Source organism: Agelaius phoeniceus, chromosome 10 (assembly GCF_051311805.1).
Source record: "Agelaius phoeniceus isolate bAgePho1 chromosome 10, bAgePho1.hap1, whole genome shotgun sequence".
Classification (NCBI taxonomy): Eukaryota; Metazoa; Chordata; class Aves; order Passeriformes; family Icteridae; genus Agelaius; species Agelaius phoeniceus.
The window spans coordinates 8,518,032-8,534,770 of NC_135274.1; the positions used below are offsets into that span (position 1 = coordinate 8,518,032).

General features: G+C 41.0%; 2 protein-coding genes across 2 annotated transcripts in view; one reads left to right on the top strand and one right to left on the bottom strand.

Annotated features, from left to right (window-relative positions):
* Positions 1-388: 388 nt before the first annotated feature.
* Positions 389-16,739, bottom strand: part of LIMS2 (LIM zinc finger domain containing 2) — a 32,129-nt gene continuing 15,778 nt past the window's right edge. The window contains exons 5-10 of the mRNA XM_054639166.2: positions 8,379-8,528; positions 7,395-7,545; positions 6,236-6,328; positions 5,293-5,341; positions 5,031-5,106; positions 389-4,221 (exon numbers count right to left, since the gene is read on the bottom strand). Of these exons, the coding sequence (XP_054495141.2) occupies positions 4,074-4,221; positions 5,031-5,106; positions 5,293-5,341; positions 6,236-6,328; positions 7,395-7,545; positions 8,379-8,528 (667 nt within the window). The 3' untranslated portion in view covers positions 389-4,073. The remainder of the gene's footprint in view (positions 4,222-5,030; positions 5,107-5,292; positions 5,342-6,235; positions 6,329-7,394; positions 7,546-8,378; positions 8,529-16,739) is intronic.
* On the top strand, positions 10,115-16,646 carry GPR17 (G protein-coupled receptor 17). The gene is made up of 2 exons (XM_054639165.2): positions 10,115-10,556; positions 14,136-16,646. The coding sequence occupies exon 2, from the start codon at positions 14,167-14,169 to the stop codon at positions 15,196-15,198; it is 1,032 nt and encodes a 343-aa protein (XP_054495140.2). The 5' UTR covers positions 10,115-10,556; positions 14,136-14,166; the 3' UTR covers positions 15,199-16,646.

The following is a 16,739-nucleotide window of genomic DNA, read 5'->3' on the forward strand; positions in this document are numbered from 1 at the left end:
GTTTCTGGTTTTTAAATAAAAGACTGCAGAAAATCAACCACAATGTCTCTTTTCTAACCAAGTGAAGGTTTGCTCCAGATCAATGTAACCTAAATCAACCAAATATCCACTATATCCTGTAATTATCATAGTATCCCATTTGCTCACTACCTACACAACACAATTTGTACAACACAGCCACTAAAAGGATGATACCCCTTTCTGCACATCCTCATCAACCAACACATCACCACAGAAGCAGCACAAGTCCAAAACATGAATTCACCACAACAGCACCTCAGGTTTCAGCACTCCCAGTATTCCTCAGAGTGGGTAACAGTCTCTGGCTAAGCACTGAAAATATGGCATTAACTGCACACTGTACAATTTTTTTTTTTTTGTGTAAAGATTTAAAATGTATTACAGTTAACTTTAATACAAGAACATACAAAGGCACAGTATTACAGCATTTCAATCCACAATCATGTGCTTTGGTTAGACAGCTCAAACAATGTGTGATAAAGTGAGAGCTCTACAGAGTGCAGAACCCATCAAGGCCTGAACCAAGGCAGGGAGCTGCTAATTCTTTTCTCAGTCTAACACCCTCAGCACTTAACAGTGCTTTACAGGCTAGTAGAACCATGTTATTACATGCTTGCCTGCAATCTATTCCTTCCCCATTCAATCACTTCTGAAAGCGTGTCAGTCATATCATCTAATACCAGCCATGCCACATCAGGAATTCTCTCTACAAAAGGCTGACCAGTGTTTGTCAGCATTGCACAGACTGCTGTAAAAACACAGGACACAAATCTAGAGAGAAGATTAGAGCCATAAAGAAACACTGCAAGTGATTAGTATACCCATGAAAACAAGCTTCACACACCATGCTTTCTAAAAGCAAAACCATTTTCAAGTGTACTCAGTGAGTGTTAGTGATTTTAATTAGGTATAAATATGAATTAGGTCTAAATATAAATGTATAGTATGAGACATCTTCTATTAAGTGTAGATTTCTGAGCGAAGCTCAACCTTCATCTAAATCTCTACTCTCCAGTGGTGTGATGCTTAGGAAGAATTTAGCCAGCAGGTCTATTTACAGCAATGGAAAAAGCATGCGGCTTATTTCTTACTGACACCTCGTCTATATTAATTAAAAAGAAAACAAAACCCAACCTGTCAGCCTACCAAGGCACTAAGGAGAACTTGTGAGTTTGCACTATATTCTACTTGGTTTTTAAAAAATAGACTGACAGAAGTAGAGGAAGATGCATTTTTTAAAGCCATTTATAGTTATTTCTCCTACTCCTTCAACTCCACTCTCACAAAAAAGACATGTTGGTAACAAACTACTTTAACTCTGCACATTGCAGGCTATGGGCACCAGAAGTATAAGAAAAATGATTGTGAAAAATTAATAATTTAAGAGAATATCACCCTCCATTAGTATAGAGATCAGGGATCACAATTATTTTGTTCACCGACTAATTTTGCAAAACGTCCTGAAGATAAAGATGTACTCCAAATCCTAGAGAACTGAACAGCTTATCAAAGAGAATGATATCAACTCTCCTTAGAATTCTGAAGCTTTCTAGGTCTGCCAATTCTCTAACACAAGACAAGGTGAAAGCACTCATTCAATCTTCACTGGCAGTACAGAAATAATGTCATTCACATACATGCATTTTCCATTGCTGAATGTGAGTGGCTGCTGAAAGAATATTATCTATTGGCTGCTAGTTACTTAGTCCTCCCATATTTACCAGGAATGTGTGGCTGTGTGTTCCTCCACCACTTCCCAGGAGGCTGGGGATACACAGCTGCTCAGATTCAGCATTACACAGGGCCTGTGACTGAGATTACAGGAACAGACTGGAATGTTTTATGCTGAGAAGAATCTGCATAACATACTGAGCTGCACCTAGGTCAGAATTCAAGTGTTTTGTGCTGTGACAAAATGCTAAACAGGTTTCATTGTAAATTGGGGTCTTGGCAGGGCCACACTACAGCACCTACTGTTCTTTAGACCCTTAACTAAAAGACCATTTTAAGGCTGATAAGAGAACAGTGAATAGCCACGTGTTCTCCTAAAGCAGTGACACAAGCAGCTACTGTTACTGGAATCTACAGTGCAACCTGGTCAGGAGAAGATGAAAGAGTTTACTGCTAAAATTAGGCCTACCCCTCAACATTGTTAGAGTGGATACAGCATAACCCAGTTAAAAGATGATGGACTTACAGCAACAAAAAGCAAAGCAGCTGAGGGAAACTGAGTTACCAAAGGCAGTGAAGCTCTAAGAGATGGTCTCATGTGGGATTCTGATCAGCAATCCAGGATTTCCTACCACTGCTTTGGTATCCCTGGTGCAGTTCCATGGGTACTGATCCAGCAAGCACAGTAACACAATTCTAAGGTACTGCCCCAATCCAACTGCTGCTCACACACACAAGAAGTGGGGAAGCTTGAACTTCTTGCTAGCTAGTTCACCTGTGGCTGCAGGGTGTTGTCTAGGCACAACTGCTGTGTTCATTTGACTGACTAAACCAGCCACTTTTTGGAAGATTTAAACCATGCAAAGGACAGTAGTGCTCCAGTGCTTGTCAGCCTTGCAAAGGGGCAGGCAGACTCTCACAACTGTTCATGGAAAGGGATTTACAGGCTGCTCAGCTTAGTTCAGCACAAGGAACTATGGGGGTCACCTCTGGGGGACTCAGAAGCTCACTGGGATCTTAGATTGTGCAGGTGGGCTCAGGAACAGCACTGCTGATGGCTCACCTCTAAAGAAGTATTGAGAATATGCAAAACCAGTAAATTTCTCAGCACCTTGGCTTGTGGTAGGAGAGACAGTAGGACCAGTGAAACCTCACTGCTGACAGGCAAAATTACAGAGAACTATGTGCTTGAGATGTTAGCATCATGTCTGAGATCCTCTCCTTAAGTAAACTTAGGTCTCAAAAAGAAAGATGAATGGGACTCTTATTTGGGTAAAAAATTTAAGAAAAATGGTTTTTTTCTGCATAACACATTTGCTACAAACTGTAAACATTAGAAACACCTTCATGTAAGTGGAGTTTCTGGAGCATGACCAACAAGCATATACTCGGCTGGCAAATAAAGTGAGAATGGGAAAACTGAAGTGCTTAAATTGGTACCATATTATTTATTCAATTTCCTTATGCAGAAGTGTAACTAGTGCTCCAGCCATACTGCCTCAATAAATATCAGCTATGTCAATGGACAAGACATGCTTTGTGTTGCCCAGCAGAAGCTCTACCAGCCATGTAGTAACAGAGAACAGAGAAAATGAGTGTCAGTTCCAATAAAATGTTTAGTTTCCTATAGCCATCTTCTCCTTAAGGAGAGCCCAACTATTCTGAAGAGGCTGACATGGCCTTGACAGCTGAAATCTCCTTAGTACTGAGCACAGAAGCAGCAAAAGGAAACTTCTTAGCTGCCTTAACACTGGGCCTAAGCAGGCAGTGCAGATGCCATAGCAACTGGTTCCTGGGCTTGCCCAGTCAACCTACAAACCAGAAGGACTGGGATATAGGATAGGGCACCAATATATTCTCTGTAGGAATCTGGAGAAAGACCAGAACTTTTTGCACATAGTAAAGAATGACAACTTTCAGACTGTTTGCCTATATATTAAAAAACCTAAAAACTGCTTCAGCCAGAGTAAGAAGAAAAATTCTGATACTCTGATTGAGAAAGAGCAAATCTGACATTTCTTTCAGCCCTACATTTAACCACTCTTTCCAAATTCCTTGGACTAGAGGAGTGGAAAGAGTAGTACAGCTCAAGTGAAGAAGGAAAGATTGTGTACAGCTCCACAAAGAAAAAATGCAATGTTAGTAGCAAATTAATAATCAGCCTGTGCATTCCTCAAGCAGAACTCCTACTCCTCTTCCTGCCAGTGTTAGTAGACAATTGCTTGGGAAAAGGGACAGTCTAGATGCAAGAGACATCACCAGAAGCAGGGGAAGGTACTGCTTATCTTTGGTTCCACTTCTTAGTAATTGCCTCTGTAATCAACAGCTGCAGTGAGCAGCAGCTTGTGTGTGCAGTCAGGAGACTGACAGACCTGTTTGCTTTAAGCAGAGTTTAAATCTAAAGCTTTAGGATGGATCTTCTTGGATGCCAGCTCTGACAGCTTCTTCAGACGTTTCTTCAGCTCCAGAGGGAATTTCTCATAGCATTTCTTGCATACAGGCTTCATGTCAAACTCCACAAATTTATTCCTTTAACACAAAGAAGAGTTGTTGAAATGGTATTTGCAAACTATATGCTTCACTCATTAAAATCTCAATGCAGCTACATCAGTGTTGTTGCAAGTGCTCTATTCCATTTATAAAACAACTCATTTCCTCATCTGGTGATGCAAGCATAGAGATTGGGTTCTTATCAGTGAACTGAGGTCTTTAGTACTCCTAAGTAAATAAGGAGCAAGATTTTGCTATATATTTACATGTAGCAGTCTAGAATAATAATTTTGTTACTGTAGAATACAAGTGTCACTTCAGAGGTCCCCTTTGGGATGAATTAGAGCTCCTTCATATGGTCAGTGGAGCCAACCCAGCAGAGTAGGATAAGGGTTTGAACCTGAGAAAGGAAAAATGCAGGACCATTTTTTTTTTCTGTCCCTCTTCTATACATATGTGAGGTAAATATTTATTTCAAAATAATCTATGCAATAGCAAACATTGTTATTGAGGGGAGCAACCAAAATTAAGGAGACATGGAGGCTGCAGGTTATTCAGGACAGGCAGTTCCTCAAAGTTTAGAATCTTCCCTCTGTACTGCTGAATGAGCTCCCCTCTTACCCAACCTCCTTACAGGATAGATTAATGAAGGAAAATAGATCAGAGAGGATGCTGAGCGTCAGCTCCCTTTCAGTGCAGAAATCAGTGGAATTTTAAGCACCTGTTCCCACAAAGAAAAGGTATATTGGCCTTCAGAGAGGCAGAGGCTCATGGCTCCTCCAGGCTGATACTCTGCCTTAGGGGCAAATGTCTCACTCACGTGGTCCAAAATACAAACACTGACTTACTTCAGTGTGAGCTTGACATTGCAGGTGGAGCAGGAGAAGCAATTCACACACCAGGCCTTGTTAAGAGCTGATACCACTGCAAAAGTAAAAGCACCAAGTAAGAGGAAACTGATGGATTGCTTGAATTCAGATTTATATCCAAATTCAAATGAGGCCAGATGTGAAAACAAGCACTGTTGTCTTGCAACTGTGGGACTGCAACAGCTGCACTAACAAATGAAACAAGGACAGCAACCCAAAACAAGGAGAGAACAACTCTTACCATCTCCCTCTATCACGTGGCTGCAGTTGTAGCAGACATCTCCAAAGAGCTACACAGAAAAAGAAATAAGAATACAAACTCATGTTGCTGACTACTCATGGTCCCCAAATCACACAGCTGGTGTGGACATTAAATACTAATAATCAAAGAATTCCCAGATACAGCAGTGGCCCCCAAATATACCAATTTAAATCTTCTGAATAACTTCTCATACACTTGCCAAATAGTCTATGTTCCTTTGGATCTCATACCACTAACCACTACAAAACCTTTTTTGTTGATGCCTCACACTCTAGCACTGTTAGGGGATCTTAAAGTCCTGTGGAGAAGAAAGGATGGGTAGAGTAAGATGCTTAGTGTAGACAAACATCTCCTGATGCTCTACTACAAACCCCAAAATAGAACTATTGCTAAAATACAGCCACTGTCAGAACAGCAACACTTACCTCTTATGAGAGAGTTATTGATCTGACAGAAGAAAATACCAAACCAAAACATTGTTCAGTCAAATGACACAGAAAAAACAGGGTTTGATTGATTTTTCTGGTTTTTTGTTGTTTTTTTTTTTATAATCTACTTTTCTATGTTTTAGACAACACAGCAGTTGCCTCATGCCCACAGAAAGAAGTAATTATCAAAGAAGCCCACACAAATACATTAGAAGTAAAACCACAGAGATTTTAATCTCAACCCATGGTCAGTGATTTTCTGTCAATGGCAAAAATTAAAATTAATGTCCCCAAGACATTTCTATTCTGTTTTCAGCATCACTTTCCTGCCAAGAAAAACTATTATTTTTCTGTTAAATCTGACTAATTTCTTAATATTCCATTGCATCTACAAATTCAGATTATGCAAAATCTGCATAGCTTTGCATATACACAACATGATAAAGCATTTGCCAGACACAACAAGTACCTACATCACAGATGGCTGAATTTACCTGATTATAATGAGTCTCACAATAGGCCAGCCCTTTTTTCTCATAGTGTCGGTGCCCCAAGAATGGCTTCTCACACTTGGCACAAACAAAATGCTGTAGAAGAAAAAACACCCCAACATTCCATGGCAGGCAAAACAACTTTCCCATCACCAGGTAAAAACATGGCAATAAATCCTAGCTCAATACATGATACTTGATCACAGAACAGTTTGGGTTGGAAGGGACCTTAAGGCTCATCTGGTTCCAACCTGGCCTTGGACACTTTCAGGGATGGAGCAGCCACAGCTTCTCTGGGCAGCCTGTGCCAGGGCCTCAGGGCCTTACAGGGAAGAATTTCTTCCCAGTCTCTAACCTAAATCTACCTCTTTTCATTTTTTCATTTAAAGCTGTTATCTCAATGTTTTAATGAAGCACAGACAGGAAAGATCTTTATGGAAGCAAAAAAAAAAAAAAACCAACAAAAACCAGAGATATTTAGTCTATTTATAGTGATTTATAGTGATTAAGAGTTGTATTAAGGATAGGTGGAAGACCTGCTGGAAGGGCAATCATCTTGTGTCTATCCTGATAGACTTGTGGACTACTATCTTGCTTGTTTCAGGGAAGAGAAGCAGGAACATAAACATAGTTGGCATGAATACACCTCAAATGAGCAGCAGCATGTCTCTCAGGTCAAGCCCTAGGAGGCATAAATGACTGAAACAAAGATGACTAAAAATCATCAGAGCAAGTTGTGATGACAGCTGAAAGTTATAGAAACAGTGGACTGAAAAGACCTAAAAAGCAAGAATTGCTCAGCTTTCAGTAAAAATTCCAACACTTATGTGCCTGGTAACTCAAATTGGAGAGGACATATCTGAGTACATCATACAAAATATGTACATTTATCAGTAAGCAAATGCTTTTTGGTGAGCCCTATTCTGCAAAGATCATTACAAATTTTAAAATTAAGGTTATTATAGCTGTGAACACAGCTTTCTTAGGAAACCTGATGGCCCTGCTGTAACTCATTCACTCACAAAGGTGGAGACAATCCAAAGCATTTAGTGTAGTCTGAATCCATATATTACAGACAACTTGCATGTCAACTGCTTCCCAGCAGCACCAGCCCTGTTCCAGAGGAGCTGCTGAAGGCAGTTTCAGGTTCAGAAGGGCTCACCTCGACGTGCCACTGCTTGCCCAGAGCGTTGACCACGCGGCCCTCGATGGGCCTGCGGCAGGCGCCGCAGATGGGGATGCCCATCTTGTCATGGCAGGGCAGGCAGTAGAGCTCCCCCTTCAGCTCCCGCGCCTCGGCCGTCAGCTCCTTCCTGCAACAAACCCAGCTCAGGGCACTGAGGGAAACTCTGCAGCGCCCAGGAGGAACTGCTGCAACACTAAACCTGAGAGTTAACTTAGGCAACATTCACATGAAAAATACAGTCATTTTAGCTAGTGAAATACAGTCATGGTCAACTCATCTTTCTAAAATTGCTTTCTCAGTTTGCCAGACAAGAAGGCATGCAGACCATCATGTCTGCAGCTGGATACTCTCACAGACACACGAGGTGCACCTACACGGACACCACAGTGCCACGCTGAGACTTGAGGTATCTCTGAATGGGAGAGCTCAGGTGCAAGAGCCATCCTAGCAGTGCTCAACACTGACACATTTACTTGCACTGTTATCCATTCTGGAGCAGCACTGTGCCCAGTTAAAATGCCTTCATGGTGAGTAATTCAGGTCAGACAGGTATCAGTGTGGCAATGGACAGTGCCACAAGACTGACACAGCTCATCAAGCCATTTTGTTTTTCTATCCAGGAATCCAAAGTTAAACTATTTTGGACAGCCTGGTAACTCCTATCTTTGGAAAACTCTACTTTGGTAATCTGCACACAGCCTTTCAGATAAACTCATGCCAAGGAACTATTTTCACTTTCATTATAAACTGTGTCAGAATAAGAGAATATTGAATGGCAAAATAAAATTAAAATTCCTGTAGTTTTTCCAAACTTATTTCAGTTTCTCCTCACACAATTTCTATTTACTCAACAATAACAAGGTGAAGGCAGCAAAGTTTAGACCTTGGGAAGGACTGCACTGCTGACTCAACTGTTTGTCTCCCTCCCTTTTTGTCAGAGTTTACAGTATGGCAACATACCCACAGTGGGTGCAGTTGAAGTGATCTGGATGGTAGGAATCGTTCCTAAACATCAGAGGCTGCTCATCAATTATCAAGTGGCACTTCTGACAGATGTACTTGCCCAGTCCCTTGGCTTTTTCACGGTTGTGGCATGGCCTGCACAGGTGCCTGGTTGAACAAAGGAAAGAAAATATTAAAAAATTCTTTCTCCTAAAACAACATATAATACATACTGTAGGAAGTACTTTATGTAACAGAACTGAACTTATGAGGTCAGAATAAACATAATTAAGTTTGGTGTCCAGTTTCACAGAGAAGAATGAGCATAAAGCAGTCACACAGTTGTATTCCCTTAGAAGACTACTCCAACATTCACTGAATGATGTGCCATCAGAGGTATCACCCAGTCATTCTTCTAGGGATCCTTTCCAACCCTCCAGATCTTTTCTGATATCTGGGCAAGGAAAGGCAGCAACACCCTCTATCTATAACTAATGGATCCAACCATAGCAGAGGCATTACAGCACTGGAGGGAGTCAAGAAGAGAATAAAATGTATCAAACCAAAGTGCATTGCTTGAATGCCTTTTACCATGGCTGGATTCCTTAGTCTTCAGTATCTAGGAAAAACAAGAGACCTCTTGTTGCCTACAAATTCCTTTCACTCCTAAGTCAAAGAAAATTAAGAACGATGCAATTTTATGTAGTAAAAGCAGCTGTATTCCTAGCACATGTTCTTGAACACATTACAAGTACACTTCTAAACAGGCAGATAACCCAAATTTATGGTAGAAAAGCTTGGGCAAAGGCATAAAAAAACTTGTGAAGGCTGATGGAAGCCATCGGTTTTATCCCCATACCTAGGAGCTCTGAGGAGAAGCTGTTGCCTACTACCTATCCCTCTAGCTGCAACACTGTGGGCTGGGGAAGAATTCATGGTAAAAGAAAGATGACAGAGAATGACTTCTGTGGGTTTCTTTGTCCCAAAACTAACAAGTCTGCTTCATTCCTTTCACTCCATCACTCACTGTGATATGTCAAACACTCATGAAGATTTACAGGTCATTCTCAAAACACATCAGACAAAAGAAAAAGTTCAAATGGAAAGGGCAGATTTACAGATTAAGCAGCAGGTTCTTCACAGGGCCCCTTCCAAAATTCTGCCCTGACGAATTATTTACCCTTAGATCTGTGAAATGAGGACAAGAATACAACACATGTTGTTGTGAGGCCTCAAACATTTATGACTCTCAGCTGGCAGGTGCCTGTCTAAGTGCTAAGCATCATTATTATTCTCTCCAAATCTGAGTCCTTCTGTCAGCAAGTGTCTCTGCCCAGGGCTGGAAGCACTGTCCGCCCAGACGGAGTCCAGAAAAAGCAGACAGCACCCCATTATAAGGGAACACACAGCTGTGCTCATCTCAGCATAAAGGCATCAATTTTACTCAGCACTGTCAAATGCAGAGTAATTATACAGGGCTGGACATGGGGACCCCGAAGCAAGAGTCCTGAAAGAGACCCCTCTCATTCAGCTGAATGAGATGCCTTCAGCCATTTGCACTGATAAACCATTATCAACCCCCACCCCACTCACAAACCCTCTGCCCTCCCACAGACCCTCTCTTTTGGAAGCAAAGGGAAGTGCTGGACAGGCTAAGCTGTTACCATAGCAGCCTCCCCTCTCCCTAACCCTCTCCCCCTCCCCCTTCCCACCATTATGGAATTATCCCATTCTGAAGTCTCCTGTTGTGTCTGTTAATACTAGATTTCCCCCAAACAATGCATCTCTCCACCCTCCTAAAATAATCAGGGGACTCCAAGGATTCTGTGTTTAGGGCTGGAGGTTCAGTAGCAGCCTTCAGTAAGCACCATGAACACTGGCATATTCATGCAGGATACTCATATCTATAGCAGCAGCCCCAGTGCCAAGAGTCAGCTGGGATGAAGACAGCTCCTCAGTGCTGGGGTGTCCTCTCCCCTGCTCTGCTGTGTGACTGAGCTGATAATGTGCTATCAGAGCAAGGAGGACACTATATAGAGGGGCTCCCCTCTCTGCTCTCAGCAACTCTGCAACTTTGAACTCTCAGAATCATCTTGTTTGCTCTGCTGTTTCTAATCTGCTGTCATCAGAAGGAGTTCGTTGAGACATTTCCCAAAAGGATCCTATAATCCACCCACAGGACAGCATTGTAAAGAGGTAAGAGACCAACTTTTGCTACTAGGAGCTTTTTTTTTTTTTAGGAGCTTTCCTAATGGCATTAGTTTTAGCTGGTGCCAATGAGAAGCAGAACACATATTGAGGTGCATGAATATAATGGAAATGTCAATCTAAGAATAGGCAGCATTTTCTGAACTTCAAAGAATAATCTCCTCATCTTTATGTCACTCTTTCAAAACAAAAAAGGTTTTCAAACTTTTGTACCTAATGTATATCCATTTGTGCCAGTTGTATGGTATATCTAGTGCTCTCTGACACTGCTTTGATGCTCACGATAACCAAGTATTTCAGCTGAAATACAGGCTCAGCAGAGAGTGATTTTCAGGAGAATAACTTCAGTCAGAAAAGGACTATTTCTAATGAAGAGTACTTTGAGTGAAGGATAGGAGACACTCATTTGACAAGACACTAAAGTCATAATCATAAAAATGCACAAACAGAAACTGCTCTAGGTGAGAGCAAGAACAGGAATTTCTGACCTACCTCAAACCCTAACATACAGGTCAGTGGGCAAACAAAAGCTCCAAACTAGCCAGGTAGCTGTGTTCAATGAGCTAAAGCTCTCTCCTGCTAGTTCTTTCATTAATGACAGACAGAGCATCTGCTGAAAGAGTGATTGCATTATGTCCAGCCTTGTGGATTGTTCTCTTGCTTGTTTCTGAGCAGAAGAGAAACAGGGCATGAAATATGGTCAGTGTGCATGCATGTATTTCAAATGAGCAGTGACACCCCCATTTCAGCTCAGCCCTGGGAGGCCTGGGATAATGGCTCATTCCAGAACAGTGCTCTGTTCAGCAATACATAAATCACTAAATATTCACACAACATCAAGAGTGCAGTGCAAGCAGAAATTACTGGATAATGAGCCAGACTCCTAAAGGAGTTTTTTGTCTGTAGAATGAAAGCCTCTTGCACCATACAGCTTAACAGAGACTACACATTATAGGTCATTTGTAAAGGTTTCTAGTTTGCTCTTAGCATTTGTACAGACTATAGGAATCCCAGTGATTTGTTTGTAAAAATAGAAAAAAACTAAACATATTTATTTTAAATCTATAGGATAAACCCAAGGAGAATAGGAGTGGAATTGCAAATAACTGCAAAGGGCTTTCAACACATTCCAGAGAACACACAGAGAATTATTACTTTTCTAAAACTGTAGAATTTTGCCAAAAGCATGTAAAGTCTAAAAATAAGCCAAACAATTAATTCTAGTGACATGTTGGCTTTTTTCTCAACCTACTCAAGTGCTACACCACTATTTTCACCCATTAACTAGAATTACAAAAAAATCCATTAAAGCTGTAATTAAAATTTCCTTTTAACTTAAAACATAAGCAAAATTAGAAAGAGGACCACTTCCTTTTTCTATAACTTCTAACCAGACAACGAAAAACATCTAATTTCCCCTTGCTCTAAAAAGTAAATTAGATAACAGCAGGTCTCCTATGAAGGCTGTCATTTGCAAAGATTGAATCTATTTCAATTTTATCATTAGTTCTAAGCCTCTCTCTTCCTGACACTGACATACTGGGCTTCCAGATAGCTCTGACATTCTCCTTCCTACTCCAACCCACAGCATTCTGCACTGATAGCATGCCTGTATAGAAATCCACAGCAAACTCAATGTTGTCATCAGTGAGCATAAAGCTCCTAACTTTGAAGTCTTGCCTATTCTAAGTCTGGCACTGACACGCAGCTGAATCTGAATTTCTAAGATCTACCTTAGGAAAGCAATTCAAATGAATTGGTTCAGTGTATCATGCTGTTAAAGCCCTAATAATCATCTTGTAAACAGGGAAAAGTCTGCTTACTCCTTCACTTTGGGAATTGATTTAAAGCATTATCAGTAAGACAAGAGCCAACCCATACTTGCAGGTTTTATTTTGTAAGGGACAAATGAATAATATAAACAAAAAATTGTGGTCTCTGTAAACTTGTGACCTTCACACAAAAGAAAAAAAAAATCAGCTGGGCATTTTCCTTTTGTATGTCAAAGCACAATTTCACAAGTATTTTTACAGATAAGAACAAAAGGGCTGTACAGTCTTCCTTGCACATGCAATTGCAAGTAATAACAAGTTGCTATCTTGCCATAAATACTCAAATCCAGAAGGGTATCCAGGCAATGCATGAAGTAAGAAGGGCCCTCTGTGGCCATAGGAAGAACTTCCAAATTTCTGAATTTCATCCAGTCTCCCTGCTGTTGACTTTGTCTCTTCAATTTTGAACCAAACAGAAGTGATCCAGCACATTAGTCTCCAGTTATTCCAGTTTTCTTTCACCTGAAATTAACAGCAGCCAAACTGAACATATTAATTACCTTGGAATTTTCTTATATTTTCCAATATATTTGTTTGTCCTTAATCCCATTTCAGTTCTCTATGATCCCAATATTTTTGGGCATGTGAACAATGAATTCTGTTGGGGAGCTGGAGGCAGTGCATAATGGATGTATTTAAAGATGTATTGAATATTATGGAGAAATGCTCAGTCAGTACAAAAGGCAAGGGTGAGCAAAGTGGAGGTACTGCTGCACAGACTGGAACACTTATGAGAAATCCAAGCAATAGAGACAATGCTGGAATTTCAGACCACCTGCATTTCCCTACCACCTATACCCACAGACAAGCAATGTACAAAAAGCCATGGGCGGGTGCTCAGAAAATCCTATCACACTTCTTGTTGATGCTGTTCAGGACATTGCAAACAGAGACTGGCAAAGCTAAGACCACTTTTGCTAAGCTTCTACTTGGAAAAGGCCCTGGATAAACTACAGTGGAGCTCAGATTTTTGAGGGAGGAAAAGAGAGAGCTGTGGTGGAAGATAAATGCTGCAGGGAAGGATGACACTTTGAGAGGTGACTGACAGCACAGGCATTTTTTAAAATCTTCCCTGGGTCAATTTGGTGTCAAAAGAAATGTTGCTACCCATCTGAAAAGTTTCCTTCTACATTGGAACTAGGTGCATTTGCCTTAAACACAGGACTTTAAAATAACACTCTAAGGTTTTCAGGAACCCTGTTGTTTTTTTAATAACAGCAATATTTGATCTGTCTTTTATCTCTTTTAAAAACAAGACAGATATTCTACGTTAGATCACCTTGCAACAGATACCTGTGCTCAGTAAAACAACTCATCAGGAACTCCAAAGTTCTGAATCAGGCTTTCATACTGAAACATGGAATGTGCTTTCTAGTTAGATATACAGAACTCACTTCTACACCTCTTAACCAGACACACAAGCATCTCACTACCTGATTATAAAACTGCCCTCAGCACAGGCTAGAGACAAGCTCATCACCAGCTAGCCAGCTCTTCACTGGAGTTCCTTCCATGGGAATTACTGCTCTGGTAAACCCAGCTGAGCAGAGGGTATTCAGAGTTCTAATATAACATTTAAATTCAGACTGGCCTGTCATACCAAACACTGATGCTAGCAAACAGGAGACATTCTTGACTTTTATGTATGGGTTTTTAAATCTGTCTTTTTTTTTCTTTTGTTTTCCACAAGTCCAGGCTATTCTGTAATATAATGTCTTAATTCTTTCACATTTAGGGCTTTTTCTTCTTCAGAACTGTGGAGAAAAATGAACAGGCCTGCAGCTTCAAGCCTGCTCTTCAACTGCTCAAATCAATCAAATTTCAGTTTGGAAACATCAGAGCAATGTGGCAAAGAAACACACCTTGAGAACATGATTTTTGCCACATTCTACTTTCTGGACTTCATCCTGGCTTTTGCTGGCAATGCCCTGGCTCTTTGGCTTTTCATCCGGGACCAGAAGTCAGGCACGCCTGCCAACGTTTTCCTGATGCATCTTGCTGTGGCTGACCTGTTCTTTGTGCTGGTACTCCCCACGCGGCTGGTGTACCATTTTTCTGGTAACCATTGGCCATTTGGTGAGATCCCATGCAGACTCACTGGTTTCCTTTTTTACCTCAACATGTATGCCAGTATTTACTTCCTGATGTGCATCAGCGTTGACCGTTTCCTGGCCATCGTGCACCCAGTGAAGTCCATCAAGCTCCGCAGGTCCCGCTACGCCCACGTGACGTGTGTCTTTCTGTGGGTCATCGTTGGGGTGGCAATGGCACCTCTGCTGCTCAGTGTGCAGACTGTCCAGATGAAAAACACAACTGTCTGCCTGCAGCTCTACAGAGAAAAGGCCTCACGCCACGCCCTCGTGTCCTTAGCCGTGGCATTCACCCTCCCCTTCGTGACTACTGTGACTTGCTACTTACTCATCATCCAGAGCCTGAAGAGTGGCAACAGAGTTGAGAAACACCTGAAGGAAAAAGCTGTCAAAATGATCATCATGGTCCTGATGATCTTTCTAATTTGCTTTGTACCTTACCACGTCAATCGCTTCATTTACATTCTCCACTACAACGGGAGCAGAGCTTCCTGTGAAACGCAGCGTCTGCTGGCCCTCAGCAACCGCGTCACCTCCTGCCTCACCAGCCTCAACGGGGCCTTCGACCCCATCATGTACTTTTTTGTGGCTGAGAAATTCCGTGAGGCTTTGTGCAATCTGTTTTGTATTAAAAAGACCATAATGTTGCCTCAAACATATGAGGGTAAGACAAATGAAAGCTCACTAAGTGCTAAATCTGAACTGTGAACATGACTCTTGTCAGTATCAGTGTTTCATCTTAAGAACACTCTTCCACCAAAATCAGCTGAGAGCACAAATATGCAGCAAGACAGTCCAACCAGAGTCAAACTCATCCTGAAAGGGGAAGTTCTGTTGTTTTTCTGGGGCTGCCATTAACAAGAACCCTTTGACCATAGAGAACACATGTGTTTGTGTTGCTGAAACTGCAAAGAGAAGGACAGTTCTTCTGGTTTCCAAGAAATGAAACTGAGGGTTGAGCACTTAGGAATAGGGAAGGGGGACAATGAGGGAAATGGACCCATGAATTTTTTCTTCAAAGAACTTAATTCCCAAGGCACTCAGTGCTTCCTCTGTGCAACGCATACAGCCTTATTTAAAATTTCACATTGTGCCAGCAGTAGAGATCCACTCCTGAGATAGACCTGCCTGACAAAAAAAACCTCCATATTGGCACACCTTGTTCAAGTTCCTGAATTCAAAGTGTTTATATGTAATAGAGAGAAAATTGGTACTAAATGGTGACAAGAAAAAAAAACAAAAAAACATCAGAATGAAGCAATAAACCCAGCCTGGACAGGAATTAAGACAGAAAAGATTCCTAGCTTTAAGTTCTTTTTTGTGACTTATTCCATCACTATGGATAAGACTATTCCTTCACTATGGATAGAGTAGGGATTATTATTATTCTCACTGATACAAATTGCATCCAGCAGAACATGCCTGGAAGTGACAGGAAGACCAGGTACAATGAGAAGGGAAAAAAACCCACAAGAGTTTCCCCCAATATTTACTAGAAGACTGCTTCAATGCTATGGATATAAATGTTACAGGAAATCATGTGACAGGTGAAATATATTGTTACAGAGTCTATCTCTTTACACACCTTACACACCTATCTCTTTACTAGGCTTTGGGAACGAGTTCCTTACCATTTGAGATTTGGTCCACAAATTACAAAATCAAACATACTTTATCTTGCTTGAACTGCTTTTATTCTGATTGCTTCCCCAAACACCCCAAGTGCTATTCCAACAGCCCACTCTAGCAAGATAAGACACCAAAATAAAATCAATTATGCCCAGCTCAAAAAACTAAGGCACAGAGGTTGCATGCAGTATGAAAAATAAGAGGGAGTTGAGAAGACTCCCTGCTGGACAGATACAAGTATATGACCTTTTCTTCCTTCCTTCACCATTTAGTTAGTGAAAATATAAACTCTAGGAAACTACTAACATATGGCTTTCATAACATATGAAAGCCTAAAATTAACTCTGAATTGTGCAACACTGTCTGCTAACTGCTGGACTGTTTTATTTTCTTATAATGGTATGCTTTTGTATAAGCTCTCTTTTGTGTTTTTATTTCTTGTTTCTGAATTAAATGCATTAATCGACCTCTAGGATTCATTTTGTATTTCTGCATTTAAAATAAATGATTTCTGAAGACCAGTGGAACCACAGGCTGAAAAGACTTTGCTGTAATCATTGTGCTGTTCTTCTGGCCTTTTGCTACACTTGATTTCCTGCTCAGCAGCTTACTTGATGAAC